The sequence below is a fragment of the Chlorocebus sabaeus genome, chromosome 1 (genome assembly GCF_047675955.1).
Source record: "Chlorocebus sabaeus isolate Y175 chromosome 1, mChlSab1.0.hap1, whole genome shotgun sequence".
Lineage (NCBI taxonomy): Eukaryota > Metazoa > Chordata > Mammalia > Primates > Cercopithecidae > Chlorocebus > Chlorocebus sabaeus.
The window spans coordinates 57,974,697-57,990,627 of NC_132904.1; the positions used below are offsets into that span (position 1 = coordinate 57,974,697).

Here is a 15,931-nt window from a genome sequence, read left to right on the forward strand (position 1 = left end):
GTTCGGATCAGGATCTAAACAAGGGCAAGACATTGGACTTGGTTAATATGCCTCTTAAGTCGCTTGTCATCTGTAACTTGTTCTCATGCATTTTGTTAAAGAAATTGGATCATTTTTTTCTGTACAGATTTTTATATTTTTATTTCACTGATTGCATTTCGTAGTGTTATCATCCTGTATTATTCATATTTCCATATTTTTCTGCACTTATAGATCTAGAAGTTTGAATAGATTGAGTTTTAACAAGAATATGTCATAGGGGTTGATATATATTTCAAAATACCAATGCTGGCCAGGTGTGGTAGCTCACGCTTGTAATCCTAGCACTATGGGAGGCCAAGGCGGGCGGATCACTTGAGGTCATGAGTTTGAGATCAGCCTGGCCAACATGGTGAAACCCCATCTCTACTAAAAATACAAAAAATTAGCCAGGTATGGTGGCAGGTGCTTGTAATCCCAGCTACCCAGGAGGCTGAGGCACAAAAATTGCTTGAGCCCAGGAGGTGGAGATTGCAGTGAACCAAGATTGCACCACTGAACTCCAGCTTGGGCAACAAAGCGAGACTCCATCTCAAACAATAAAAAATAACAGACTACCAATGCTAATATCAGTTATGAAAGATGAGAGCATTATTATGTAGTTTAAAGCTCTTTGCAATTTTTTTCTTAGGATATAATCCATCATGTTTAGTAAGTATACTATATTTTAAATCTTGAGATAATTCTGTGCTTTTACTACCAATATATAGTTGGGTTCATTAGTTTTAAAAAACTAATTTTTTTTTTTTTTAGCTATTTTCACTTTACTGATGCAATTATGTTTAATTATATAAAACATTTATGTGATTCCAAAGTCAAAATTTAAAATGGAGTATATTCAAGTTATTTGTACACATAGGTTGAAAATTTTCTTGTTTGCTTTTGGGGAAAAAAGCATATCTTTTTAGTAGAGCTTTTTCTCTGTGGTGGCAATCATACCTCATTAATCAGAGATTAAGATAATCAGGAAAAATGTAGGTTTTCTTAATTCCACGATGAGTAGCTCAAATGTATATTTAGAGAAAATTTGATACAGGAAAGTAAACAGAAATTGTAATAGCCTTTAAAGTGACAATGTACTTGGCATGTTCTTTCACAGTTTACAAGTGTATCCTTGGAAGCAAAGTCACTGTTACTGAGATTCTAATTGTCAATATGAGGGCTCTTTCTTTCTTAAAAGCATAAGGACATGGAATAAATTCACATTTTGGTTTTCATTTAGAAATGGAAACCTGAATAAAATCCAGTGATTCAACACCAAAGTACCCAGTTTATTAGGAAGAATCAGCACATGGCATAATAATGGAAAGATAGGCCAGTGACTAATTCTCATGCAAAGAAATCATAGAATGTAATGAACAATTAGAGAGGCATTTGGAAAACCAGAAGCAGCTTGTTTTATTCAAGCCTTGTTTTATTAAAACATTTACCCAGAAAATAGGGACATGAATATAAGTAATTTTTTTTTTGAGATGGGGTCTCACTCTGTTGCCCAGGCTGGAGTCCAATGGCATGCTCAAGGCTCACTGTAGCCTCAACCTCCTGGGCGCAGGTGATCCTCTCACCTCAGCGTCCCTGGTAGCTGGGATTACAAGCATGTGACACCATGCCTGGCTAACTTTTGTGGTTTTTGTAAAGATGGGATTTTGCCCTTTTGCCCAGGCTGGTCTTGAACTCCTGGGTTCAAGTGATCCACCCACCTTGGCCTCCCAAAGTGCTGGGATTACAGGTGTGAGCCACCTGTGCCCAGGTTTAAATTTTATTTCAAACCTTGTTACATACCAAAGTGCCTGTTCAAAACAAACAAACAAACAAACAAAGCCCCATATATGTGAGCCACACAGAGAGGTTAAAATGTAATTCAGAGTAATCAGGAGATGAAATGTATAATAAGATAGGACACAGACAAATGGAAAAACATTCCAAGCTCATGGATAGCAAGAACCAATATTGTAAAAATGGCCATATCACCCAAAGTAATTTATAGATTCAATGCTATCCCCATGAAGCTACCATTGACTTTCTTCACAGAATTAGAAAAAACTACTTTAAATTTCATATAGAACCACAAAACAGCCCATATAGCCAGGACAATCCCAAGCAAAAAGAACAAAGCTGGAGGCATCAGGCTCCCTGACTTCAAACTATACTACAAGGCTACAGTAACCAAAATAGCATGGTACTGGTACCAAAACAGACCAATAGACCAATGGAACAGAACAGAGGCCTCAGAAATATTGCCACACATCTACAATCATCTGATCTTTGACAAACCTGACAAAAGTAATGGGGAAAGGATTCCCTATTAAATAAATGGTGTTGGGAAAAGTGCTTAGCCATTTGCAGAAAACTGAAACTGGACCTCTTCCTTACACCTTATACAAAAATTAACTCAAGATGGATTAAAGACTTAAATGTAAGACCTTAAAACATCAAAACCCTACAAGAAAACCTAGGCAATCCATTCAGGACATAGGTATGGCCAAAGACTTCAGGACTAAAACACCAAAAGCAATGGCAACAAAAGCCAAAATAGACAAATGGGATCTAATTAAACTAAAGAGCTTCTGCACAGCAAAAGAAACTATCATCAGAGTGAACAAGCAACTTACAGAATGGGAGAAAATTTTTGCAATCTATTCATCTGAAAAAGGGCTAATATCCAGAATCTTCAAAGAACTTAAACAAATTCACAAGAAAAAAACAAACAAAAGGATATGAACAGACACCTCTCAAAAGCAGACATTTATGCGGCCAAAAAGCGTATGAAAAAAAGCTCACTATCATTGGTCATTAGAGAAATGCAAATCAAAACCACAGTGAAATATCATCTCACGCCAGTTAAAATGGCAATCATTAAAAAGTCAGGAAATAACAGATGCTAGAGAGGATGTGGAGAAATAGGAACCCTTTTACACTGTTGGTGGGAGTATAAATTAGTTCAACCATTGTGGAAGACAGTGTGGAGATTCCTCAAGGATCTAGAACCAGAAATACTATTTGACCAGCAATCCCATTACTGGGTACCCAAAGAATTATAAATCATTATACTGTAAAAACACATGTACATGTATGTTTATTGCAGCACTATTCACAATAGCAAAGACTTGGAATTAACCCAAATGCCCATCAATGATAGACTGGATAAAGAAATTGTGGCACATATATACCATGGAATACTATGCAGCCATAAAAAAGGATGAGTTTATGTCCTTTGCAGGGGCATGGACAAAGTTGAAAACCATCATTCTCAGCAAACTAACACAAGAACAGAAACTCAAACACCGCATGTTCTCACTCATAAGTAGGAGTTGAACAATGAGAACACATGGACACAGGGAGAGGAACATCACACACCAGGGCCTGTCAGTGGGTAGGGGGCTAGGGGAGGGATAGCATTAACAGAAATACCTAATGCAGATGACGGGTTGACGGATGCAGCAAACCATCATGGCACGTGTATACCTATGTAACAAACCTGCCTGTTCTGCACATGGATCCCAGAACTTAAAGTGTAATAAGTAATAAAAGAAATGTCAACTTCCCATATACTTAAAAAAATAAGCATCCACCTTAAGAAACAAAAAAGTACACCCAAATCAAGCAGAAGGAACAAAATTATAAAAATGAAATTAAAAATAGAAAAATAATCAATGAAAATGATAAACCATTAGCCAGACTAAGAGATAAATGGAGAATACAAGTTACGCTATCAGGAAAGAAGGGACCACAGATCCTATAGATGTTAAAAGGAAAACAAGATATTATGAACAATTCTTTCCATAGAATATTATGCCTATAGAGTCCACAACTTAGATGATATAAACATTGTTTTTTCTTTCCAACTTTTATTTTTTATTTTAGTTTTGGGGAGGATACGTACAGGTTTGTTACATGGGTAAATTGTGTGTCACTGGGGTTTGATGTACAAATTATTTCATCATTCAGATAATAAGCATAGTACCTGATGGGTAGTTTTTCAATCCTCATCCCACCCTCCACCCTCAACTAGGCCCAATGTCTATTGTTCTCTACTTTATGCACATGTGTACTCAATGTTTAGCTCCTACTTATAAGTGAGAACATGCGGTATTTGGTTTTCTGTTCTTGCATTAATTTGCTTAGGATAACGGCCTCCAGCTCCATCCATGCCGCTGCAAAGGACATGATTTCATTCTTTTCTATGGCTGTGTAATATTTAATGGTATATTCTTGAAACACCAAGTGCTAAGGCTCACTCAAGAAGAAACACCCTTTGTCAGCTGAGTAGATTGCAAAAATTTTCTCCCATTCTGTAGGTTGCCTGTTCACTCTGATGGTAGTTTCTTTTACTGTGCAGAAGCTCTTTAGTTTAATGAGATCCCATTTGTCAATTTTGGCTTTTGCTGCCGTTGCTTTTGGTGTTTTAGACATGAAGTCTTTGCCCATGCCTATGTCCTGAATGGTACTACCTAGGTTTTCCTCTAGGGTTTTTATGGTATTAGGTCTAACATTTAAGTCTCTAATCCATCTTGAATTAATTTTCATATAAGGAGTAAGGAAAGGATCCAGTTTCAGCTTTCTACTTATGGCTAGCGAATTTTCCCAGCACCATTTATTAAATAGGGAATCCTTTCCCCATTTCTTATTTCTCTCAAACAAATTTACAAGAAAAAAACAAACAACCCCATCAAAAAGTGGGCAAAGGATATGAACAGACATTTCTCAAAAGAAGACATTCATACAGCCAACAGACACATGAAAAAATGCTCATCATCACTGGCCATCAGAGAAATGCAAATCAAAACCACAATGAGATACCATCTCACACCAGTTAGAATGGCGATCATTAAAAAGTCAGGAAACAACAGGTGCTGGAGAGGATGTGGAGAAATAGGAACACTTTTACACTGTTGGTGGGATTGTAAACTAGTTCAACCATTATGGAAAACAGTATGGCGATTCCTCAAGGATCTAGAACTAGATGTACCATATGACCCAGCCATCCCATTACTGGGTATATACCCAAAGGATTATAAATCATGCTGCTATAAAGACACATGCACACATGTGTTTATTGCGGCACTATTCACAATAGCAAAGACTTGGAATCAACCCAAATGTCCATCAGTGACAGACTGGATGAAGAAAATGTGGCACATATACACCATGGAATACTATGCAGCCATAAAAAATGATGAGTTTGTGTCCTTTGTAGGGACATGGATGCAGCTGGAAACCATCATTCTTAGCAAACTATCACAAGAACAGAAAACCAAACACTGCATGTTCTCACTCATAGGTGGGAACTGAACAATGAGATCACTTGGACTCGGGAAGGGGAACATCACACACCAGGGCCTATCATGGGGAGGGGGGAGGGGGGAGGGATTGCATTGGGAGTTATACCTGATGTAAATGACGAGTTGATGGGTGCTGATGAGTTGATGGGTGCAGCACGGCAACATGGCACAAGTATACATATGTAACAAACCTGCACGTTATGCACATGTACCCTAGAACTTAAAGTATAATAATAATAAAAAATAAATTAAAAAAATAAATAAATAAAAAGAACTATGATGTAAAAAAAAAAAAAAGAAGAAGAAACACCGCATATTCTCACTCATAGGTGGGAACTGAACAATGAGATCACTTGGACTCGGGAAGGGGAACATCACACACCAGGGCCTATCATGGGGAGGGGGGAGGGGGGAGGGATTGCATTGGGAGTTATACCTGATGTAAATGACGAGTTGATGGGTGCTGATGAGTTGATGGGTGCAGCACGGCAACATGGCACAAGTATACATATGTAACAAACCTGCACGTTATGCACATGTACCCTAGAACTTAAAGTATAATAATAATAAAAAATAAATTAAAAAAATAAATAAATAAAAAGAACTATGATGTAAAAAAAAAAAAAAAAGAAGAAGAAACACCGCATGTTCTCACTCATAGGTGGGAACTGAACAATGAGATCACTTGGACTCAGGAAGGGGAACATCACACACCGGGGCCTATCATGGGGAGGGGGGAGGGGGGAGGGATTGCACTGGGAGTTATACCTGATGTAAATGACGAGTTGATGGGTGCTAACGAGTTGATGGGTGCAGCACACCAACATGGCACAAGTATACATATGTAACAAACCTGCACGTTATGCACATGTACCCTAGAACTTAAAGTATAATAATAATAATAATAATAATAATAATAATAATAAAAAGAGTGTTTTTGACCACACTGGTTCACTATAAAATTTTATATATATATATATAAAAAAGAAGAAACAAATAACTCTCAATAGCTCTATTTCTCTTAAAAAATAGATTTCATAATTTAAAACTTTCCAACGAAGGAAGCTCAAAGCCTAAAGGCTTCACTGGAGAATTCTATCAGATATTTAAGGAAGAAATAATACCAGTTTTACCGAAATTCTTCCAGAAAATAGAAAATAAGGAACAACTTTCCAACTCACCTAATTATACCAGCATTAGTCTAATCCAAACTAGACCAAGACGTACAATTAAAAGACCAGTATCCTCCCTGAAGACAGAACTAAAATACTAAAAAGGAGTCACAGATGACATGATTGTCTATATAAAAAAACTCAATGAGATAACAAAAAACTACTAGAGTGAATTTAGCACCCTTATAGGAAGCTAAGTCAATATGAAATAATTTTGTTTGTATACATTGGAATGAACAAATGGAAATTCAAGTTACAAAAACAGTACTATTTATAATATACTAAAAATGTTAATTACATGGAAGTATATCTAACAAAATCTTTGTAAGTTCTGTATGCTGAAACCTACAGAAGACTGACAAAAGATATAAAAAACTTTAAGACACACCACGTTTATGTATTGGAAGACACAGTATTTTTAAAATGTGAAATTTCCCAAAATTGATCTTTAGATTTGTCTGTAAATAGCAGTCCTAGAAACATCTTTTATTTAGGTGCCTTTAAACATTGTTTGAACAGAGTGAGCACATTTGCACACTAAAAACATGTTTCTCAAATTGATGCCCATGTAGCACTTTGGAAACATCTTTTATACATGTGTTTAAAAGCAAGTTTTACATCATTGCATAGTAGTGAATACATCCAATCACTGAAATAACACCATTCTCAACCTGGTACACAAGTGGCACTCTCAGAAACACTTTTACATGTGTGACTTTAAACTCTGTATATTATGTATTACAGTGTTCAATATACCTTTACTGAAATAACACTGTTCTCAGTTTGGTGTGGAAGTTTCACTCAGATATTCCTTCTGTATCTTTGTCTTTCAACACTGCTTACTCACATTAATGTGGCCACATCTGAGTTCACCACAAATGATGCATGTGAAGATCCACGTATAAAAGATGATGTAGGAGTTCTACTTGTACAGCTTGAGTAGTAGTATTTCAACAAATGGATGTATTCACTATGATGTAATGCATGTAAAACTTTGTTTAAATACAAATGTATAAAAGAGTCTTCTTAGAATGTTACTTGGGCACTCATTTGAGAATGTTATTTCAGTGAGTGATTACATTCAACACACACTAATGTATGTAAAACAGTGTTAAAAGACACATATACAAAAGATGATCTTTAGATTTAATACAACCCCAATAAAAACTCATCTTGATTATTCTGTAAAAATAAGCTAAGTTTAAAAATTTATATGGAACTGCAAAGGAACAAGAAAGCTAAAGACATTAAAAAAAAAAAAAAAAGAACTAAGAAGACTTACATGATCTGATTTCAAGGCTAAATATTCATTAATGAAGAGACTAATGTATTACTGCAAGGATAGGCACAAAGATCAGTGAAAGGAAACAGACTCCAGGAATGGACTGACATAACAGTTCATTGACTTTTGACACATGTTCAAAGGTAATTCAATCTATAGTCTTCTACAAATAGTACTGAAACTGCTGGATATCCATAAGCAAATAAAGGTTGGCCCATACCTCACATAATATACAAATGTTAACTAAGAATGGATCATAAACCTCCAGGTAAAACCTAAAACTCTAAAACTTCTAGAAGAAAATTGGAGAAATATTTTAGGTATGACAGTGAAAGCACAATCAATGAGAGAAACAATTGATAAAATTAACTTCATTCACATTATAAACTTCTTTTTGAAAAACACTGTTTAAAATGAAAGGACAAGCCATAGACTGTGCAAAAAATGTTTACACAAAATACATATCCAATAAAGGACTTCCATCTAGAATATATAAAAAACTGTCAAAACTTAAGAAAACAACTAGATTTAAAAATAGCCAAAAGATTTAAGAAGACATTTCATCAAAAATATACGTATAACAAGCCCATGAAAATATAATATAATCATTCAGAAAATGCAAATTGAAGCAATACTGAGGTACTATTACATACTTATTACAATTGCTAACATAGTGGTATGGTAAATGTTTAGCTAGGTCTCCAAAAAACATTAAAAAAAAAAAACCCTGATTAATAGCATTTGTCAGTTTCTGTGGTGTAAATCTTGGTTGATTCCAAGCTATAACATAATTTCACTTAGCTCACAAAATTCCTGATAATTTAACAGTTACTTTTTGTGAGCCAATGTGAACTTACTCTAGTACACCATAGCTAAAGCAAAGCAAAACTGGGAATATCCAATGTTAGTATGTGGAACGTCAGGTACTCTCATCCATTATGGTCAGAATGCCAAGTGATACAGCCATTTTGTAAAATAGTTTGACAGTTTCTTATGAAGATAAACATACACTTACCATAGGACCCAACAATCTCACACCTAGGTATATACCAAGAGAAATGAAAACATATCTTAACATAAACTCTTAAAAATATTTGTGATTTTTTAATACTTAACTCCAACAATCCAAATGTCTCTCAACTGGTGAATGAATAACTGAGTTATTCCTATGTATGAATAAATAACAAAATTAAAAATAACACATATATGAATAACTCAGATGGTTCATATATTGAGTAGAATATATGTAACCACATTTTAATAGTAATTATATTTTATTGCTACTTAGCAATAAATAAGATACAATAACAGTGTTTGAATCTCAATTAGGTAGGCTAAGTGAAAGATGCCAGACTAAGAAACCTGTATACCATATGAATCCACCTATATCACATTCTGAAAAAGGCAAAATTATATACAGAGAGGCCAGATCAGTGGTCATGAAGGCTGGGGTTGAGGAAACAGCTTGACTATAAAAGAACAGGAGAGAATTTTCTGTAGTGGTAGAACTGTTCTATATATAGATTATGGTGGTAGTTACATGACTATATGATTAAGTCAATTGAATTCACTAATTAAATGTATGCTAAGACTCTTTAAATTAGACCATGCCCAGGAAAGGTGGATGAGTAGATTAGAAATACTGTGCACTAAGAAAATGGGTAGAACTGTTAATTTGCTTGAGAAGGGCATCAACAATTGATAGTTTCTGAATATATTTCTCTCTGAAGAGAAACTTAGACTACAAGGGCCCTTCAGAAACAAGGGCTTATGACATACAATATGACACAGGAAAAATATAGGTGATAGCTGATGCAAGGCCAATTTTAGAAACATTATGTAAACTTACAATCAGCATCATTGGTAAGATTAGGCCCAGATGTCAAGCTTAGATCAGAGGTTTGCAAACTTCCATCAGAATTAGGGGGCTTGTTACAAGAAAAATTACTGTCCATTTTCCAGAATTTCTGCCTGATTAGGTCTGTGGTGGGGCCCAAGAACTAGTATTTCTAACAAATCCTAAGAGATGTTGATGCTGCTGGTCTGGGGACCACCCTGTAAGAACCACTTACACTACAAGGTGAAGACACCAAGCATTACCAAGTGAGATGGCCAAACTTAAAAAATACACTTCCACTTGCTTTAGATAACATAATAGGGTACAGAAACCAGCCCAAGAAGGAGTTGGACTTCCAAGGATGTGACTCATAGATATATATGGCAGGGCTGAGGTTCACAATAAGTCCCTTATCAGATCAATCTGGATCCCATACCAGATATCCTCTATTTTCCCTTCTAGATCCACTCTCCACTTTTCTCCACTCTGGGAGGCCGGCCTAAATGGGTGACATCAACGGGCTCTTTAACTCCATGGCTATAGCCAGTGGGAGTCCCTGGCAGGAGACAGGAGGGTTGATTTTGACTGTTGCTTTCCTAGACCTCAGGTTGCAGCTCTTACCAAAGTGCCCTCTTTGCATGACTCCTAGCTTCTGGTGATGACTCCTTTGTCTTGCCTTTTTAGGCCTGAGGATAAAAACAAAAAAACCTTGATTACTAGCTTTTGGGTATTTTCCTATTTCTTGTGGTTTCCCTAAACTTTGCCCACACCTTTAAAAATAGTCCCATAATATTAAACTATTCTTATTCTAAAATTGAGAATGACATCTGTTTCCTGCTGACCCAGAGGAAAATGAAGACTGGGACCAAAGCAGCTCTACAAGATAGATCCTCTAAGCGGGATTCAGCATTAGGCTGCAGAAAAGCCCATGGATAATCAGAGTATCAATCCATGGCAATCTACAGCAATGACACCTGGATTACAACTCTCTAAAAATGAAATAGCTGGACAGCCTAGTAAGGTGCTTATGTTGTATTTAAGTAGAAGAAAGAGAGTCTGGGTGAAGCACTTGCTTTACCCCTATTATCCTCATCTTTGGCCTCACCTCTAGGTGATTGTTGATGCTCCTCAGTGTGAATCTGGTGGTTCTTGACTCATACTTGTGTTTTGCTTGATCGGGCTGACTTCTGCAGCTCCTTCCTTCCTCTTTTTGTAGGCCGGATGCTGGTCTTTTCTTCAACTCCCATTGCTCTTCCTTTGTACAGACTGTGCATTCTTTGTCACTCCTGGAGCTCATGCGGTCTTGTGATTTTTTGAATCCTAACTTGTGCTGTTCCCTCCTGTAACTTGACTTTTTAAACACTCTCAATATATATTGTCAAGTTGGCCCTCCAGAAAGTAATTATTTGCATTCCCATAGTGGCATGTGAGTTACATTTCTTGAGAGTCCCACTAAAATTGAGTATCATTGTTCCTTTTATATGTTGTCTATCAGCCCAATATGTGATCTTTAAGTATTTTAGTATTAGTGAAAATAGAAAATTTCCCTTGTTTATTGGTTGAGACTGGCATTTAACTTTTTAGACCAGTTTTCCACAGCATGGTCAAATTTTCAAAAAATATACCAATGTATATCATATATATTCATATGTGTATACATCTGTATATGATATATATGTAAATATTGAATGATTCCACTCTAATTTGAAGTGACAGTTTATTATATGCTAAATTCTTATAAACACCTAGGTCTAATTATAAACAATTGTCTCACACATCAATAGACTAGTATCACACTATGTTACTAGTAATGTTCTCATTACCTTGCTTTTAAAAAAATGGTCACAACTATTTTCTTACTTCTACAAAGTAAACTATATAATCATTTTGTGAAATAAATCCTCCCCATTGAATATCTGATTAGAATTTTTCATTTGTCGTTTAATGTGTAGAGACTCAAAATCTCGATAGCAGTCTTCCCATCCAGACATAGCTTTCCACTTATTCAAGATTATTTTTGAGAAAAGTTGGTATATTTACCTTATCTAAATTCATTTATTAAATCTAAGTTTTTCAATGAATTTTATTAGGTTGTCATGATGGTCAACCATATCAGCAGCAAATGATTTTCTCCTCCTTATGAGTTTTGTCTTGTTACTTCAATTAGCATTTTCAGAGTACTAAATGTGTAGTTAACAATTTTATCTATTACCTTTAGGCTGAAGCTGAAACTTCTAAAGTGGCTTACAAGACCTCTCATGATGTGCCCCTTGAGTCTCTCTGTAGCTTTACCTCTATGTGAAATGAAAGCTCCATTCTTTCCCAATGCTGTATTCTAGTAAGTGAACTTTGTTTCCTGAACATGCCATGCCCTCATCCCCTTATAGCTTTGTGCCCCTTGTTTTTCCTTTATCATCTCTCCTAACATTTCCACACTTGCTAGACACAACCTGGTTAATCTACACTCTTCATGTTTCAGCTTAGATATCTACCTTTGATGGTATACAGTAAAACTCAAATATGTGATGATTGAGTGCCAACTTGATTATTGTTCCCGAGTGTGTCTGTGAGGGTGTTGCCAAAGGAGATTAACATTTGAGTCAGTGGACTGGGAAAGGCAGACGGACCCTCAATCTGGGTGGACACAATCTAATCAGCAGCTAGTGTGGCAAGAATAAAAGGCAGGAGAAATTGGAATGACTAGACTGGCTTAGTCTTCCGGCCTACAACTTTTTCCTGCTGTTCTGGATGCTTCCCACCCTCAAACATCAGACTCCAAGTTCTTCAGCTTTGGGACTCTTGGACCTTCAACCACAGACTGAAGGCTGCACTGTCGGCTTCTCTACTTTTGAGGTTTTGGGACTTGGACTCTATGTAAAATTGGGACTTGGCTTTCTTGCTCCTCAGCTTGCAGACAGCCTATTGTGGGACCTCACTTTGTGACTGTGTAAATCAATACTCCTTAATAAACTCCCCTTTATATATACATCTATCCTATTGGTTCTGTCCTTCTAGAGAACTCTAATACAATGTACTAAATAAATAGGCTTGTGGAACAAGGCTGTGAGAAGATGTTAATTGGCTATAAATGCTCTGCAGGAGCTTTAAATGTACTCCAAAAATTATTTGAAACTATGTGATGTTAAACTTAGTGAATATAGTAAACACTTTTTAAAGAAAGCTTGGAGATTTAAGAGAAAAAAATAAGTATTTTATTTAGGCTCAAATAGCTAGTTGTTCAAAGAATATAAAGAATGAAAATAGTACTTCTATCTTTCAACCATCCAAAAGAAAATCACAGCTTATTTTCAAAACTGAAATATTGGACTTGGAATACCTAAAGTTAAAAAATCAGAATCCATTAATGTAAGTACTTTGATGAATGAACTATACCTCAAGAATTTTTTACATTCAGAGTGCTTTTCTCTTGTTAGGCTTCTCTACAAGTTACCTCTTGTTTATACGAATTTCTATATCAATTACTTATGTAGGGCTTTGTCCTAATAAAACTTGTGTTACAATATAAAGGATGAACAAACATAGATTTTGACATTATTTAACTAATCATAGGAGTTCACTCCAGTATACCTTTTCTGCCTTTGAATAAAGTATGAACTTTCACAAAAAGCTACCATCATCATTAATTGGGAATGTCTCCAGTGTGAATTTTTTGGGGCAGATTAAGTCATACTTCTTGGCTCAAGAACCAGATGGGATCCTGAGGTAGTTTACAGAAGGCAGAGTTCTGGTGTACAGAGTATTAGGAGACTTTAGTAACCTCATAATGTCTGGTATAAATGATATACCTAAGGCTATGGATGTCTCTCCAGCCTAGGTTCCCAAAGGTACAGTAAGTCTGCACTGAACATCATCAATAGGTTCTTAGGAACTGCAACTTTAAGTGAAATGATGTATAACAAAACCAACTTTACCGTAGACTAATGGATACAAACAAGAGTTAAGTTCCTATGGCAAATGTCTCGTCACAACATCATCAAACTTCTAAAGACCCCAAACATTTCCAATATTAGACACTAAAATAAATCTGAGCTATATACACATTTAAGAAGGATTAATAAAAACAGGTAAGATAATTATTTACCCTGTTATTCCAGTACAGGGCCATGGGTAGACAGAGAGCATCCTAGCAGCTCAGGGCAATGGTGGGAACCAACCCTGATTAGTAGCCACTCCACTGCAGGGCACACTCCCTTACAAACTCAGACTGAGATAACTTAGATATGTCAATTAACCTAATGTATACATCTTTGGGGTTTGAAACTGGAGCACCTGGAGACATGGGGAGAGTGTGCGAACTCCACACAGTGTCCCTGGCTGGGAATCGATATTTTTCTCATCAACATCATAACAATTATAACATTATAACAAAACAAAAACATTTTTCAAGGACCTGCTGTACTTTAAACAAATGCAGATTTTAACAATACATATAGATTAACAGCAATACATACTTCTCCCATTGCAACTGATAACCCTATCCCAACTCTAGTCTCCATTCAGTAGCAAGACAGCAAAGAGTATTGTCAGGAATGGAGTAAATGGCTGTTACTGTTGTCTTAGCCATTAATTCAGAGATTTCTATCCTTAGAAGTGTTCTCTTATATTCTCATGAGCTCCTGATTTCTTGTGACCTTCTTAGAAGGGCTGAATTTTGTTAAATATCAACTCCAAGAGTATTGTTTGGTTTTGCCTAATGTTTACTTCATCAATAAATCAAGTGGATATTAGTATGCTATAGACCTATTTATGAACTAGGGAGAGGTAAGGGTAATGGATATCAAAATAATGATACACAAACACTTGTACGGTGATACCATGTTTAACTCCAAAGCCTTATGGCTTCATCTGAAAACCAGGAAAATTCCTTCAAACAGATTTCTATCCAATAATACTTCTATCCAATATTAATTCTGTGACATCATTTAAAGGATCTGACAAATGTTTTCCTACATTATATTCATGAGATTTTATCCAGCATAAATTCATGATGTTGAATGAGTTCTGCATTCTGACTGAAGGTAATTAATCTTTCATTTTTTTCTTTTTTCAGGACTTAACTCGAGTATGCAGTTTTTGATGTTTAACAAGGTTTGAACTCCTGTTGAAGGCTTTATTACATTCCTTACATTTGAATGGTTTCTCTCCTGTATGAATCATTTGGTGTCGAATAAGAGAGGAGCTCCGGTTGAAGGATTTTCCACAGTTAACACATTCATAGAAATTATTTCCAAAATGGAGTGTTGAATTATTACTGTCTTCACTTTCACTGAAGGCCTTTCCACATTTATTGCTTGTGCAGGCCTTTGCTTCAGCATGAAGTTTTTGATGCTTAGTAAGGTTTGTACGTCGGTTGAAGAATCTCCCACATTCACCGCATTTATAGGGTTTCTCTCCTGTGTGAATGATCTGATGTCGAATAAGGGATGAACTTCGGCAGAAGGCTTTCCCACATTGATAACATTCATAGGAATTCATTGTAGGATGACTTTTTTGGTGCTGAATATCTGTACTTAGACTCAAGTCATTCCCATATTCATATTCTAAATGTTGCTTACCTACTGAGTCTAAATTAAATTTGAAGTGAGTTTTAAACTTGTCACATTTTGGAGACCCCTTTCTTGAAGAAATTCCCTGTTGTATAGCACAAATTGAGCTAACAGAATTAATATCAAAGCTTTCCTTATTTTCACTACATTGAAAATCTTCCTCCTCAGTGTAGGTTGTCTCAGGAATGAAAGCCTCTTGTGGCAAATTTATGTCCCATTTTTTCTGGTTCCTATGTAACCAATTCTCACCTTTCCAGACACCTGAAGAAGGGTGTCCACTTCCAGTAAACCTTGTTATCATCACTCCATGGGATGATTCATCTCCAGAAATACTCTGCATGTCTAAAGAGAAATAAAAAATGCCATGAACTAGAAAGGAAACTGCTTCATTAGGAAATGGAGGCTTAACTGTATAAGGTACATGCATATATCACGAGTCTTAAACACAGAATGGAAATGTGTGGCAAGATTAGAAAAAAATACTTATAAAATAAATAAGTGGTACAAAAATGTTAAAAAGAGGTTAGTAAATAAAATAGAGCTATTTGGGACTATTAAAAAAACTATATAAAACTATATAGGGCTCAAGTAAAATATGGTTATATGAACAAGGATGGGGGTGGCATATCATATCATAATTCAAGTTATCACTGGTTCGTAACTAGCGTGTGAAGGCTCTAATATTCCTTCTTCTAGCATCTTGTTTTTCCCAAGCTGTTCACCAATAATAAATATTCCTTTCTATAAAATAC

At 35.9% G+C, this 15,931-nt stretch overlaps 2 protein-coding genes across 6 annotated transcripts in view; one reads left to right on the forward strand and one right to left on the reverse strand.

Annotated features, from left to right (window-relative positions):
* Positions 1 to 14,785, forward strand: part of ZNF214 (zinc finger protein 214) — a 66,060-nt gene extending 51,275 nt beyond the window's left edge. Inside the window, exons 5-6 of one of the 2 annotated variants that reach the window (XR_012093887.1) lie at positions 11,831 to 11,950; positions 14,684 to 14,769. The gene's annotated coding sequence lies outside the window, so the exon portion shown is untranslated. Of the gene's footprint in view, positions 1 to 11,830; positions 11,951 to 14,683 lie in introns of both variants that reach the window. The other variant, XR_012093886.1, reaches the window with a different exon arrangement.
* The window catches only part of ZNF215 (zinc finger protein 215), a 33,533-nt gene continuing 23,879 nt past the window's right edge, over positions 6,278 to 15,931 (reverse strand). For 3 of the 4 annotated variants that reach the window (XM_037999777.2, XM_037999775.2, XM_008008238.3), the window contains one exon: positions 11,950 to 15,521. In XM_037999777.2, the coding sequence (XP_037855705.2) occupies positions 14,680 to 15,519 (840 nt within the window). In that variant the 5' untranslated portion in view covers positions 15,520 to 15,521 and the 3' untranslated portion in view covers positions 11,950 to 14,679. Of the gene's footprint in view, positions 10,299 to 11,949; positions 15,522 to 15,931 lie in introns of those variants that run through there. The other variant, XM_037999776.2, reaches the window with a different exon arrangement.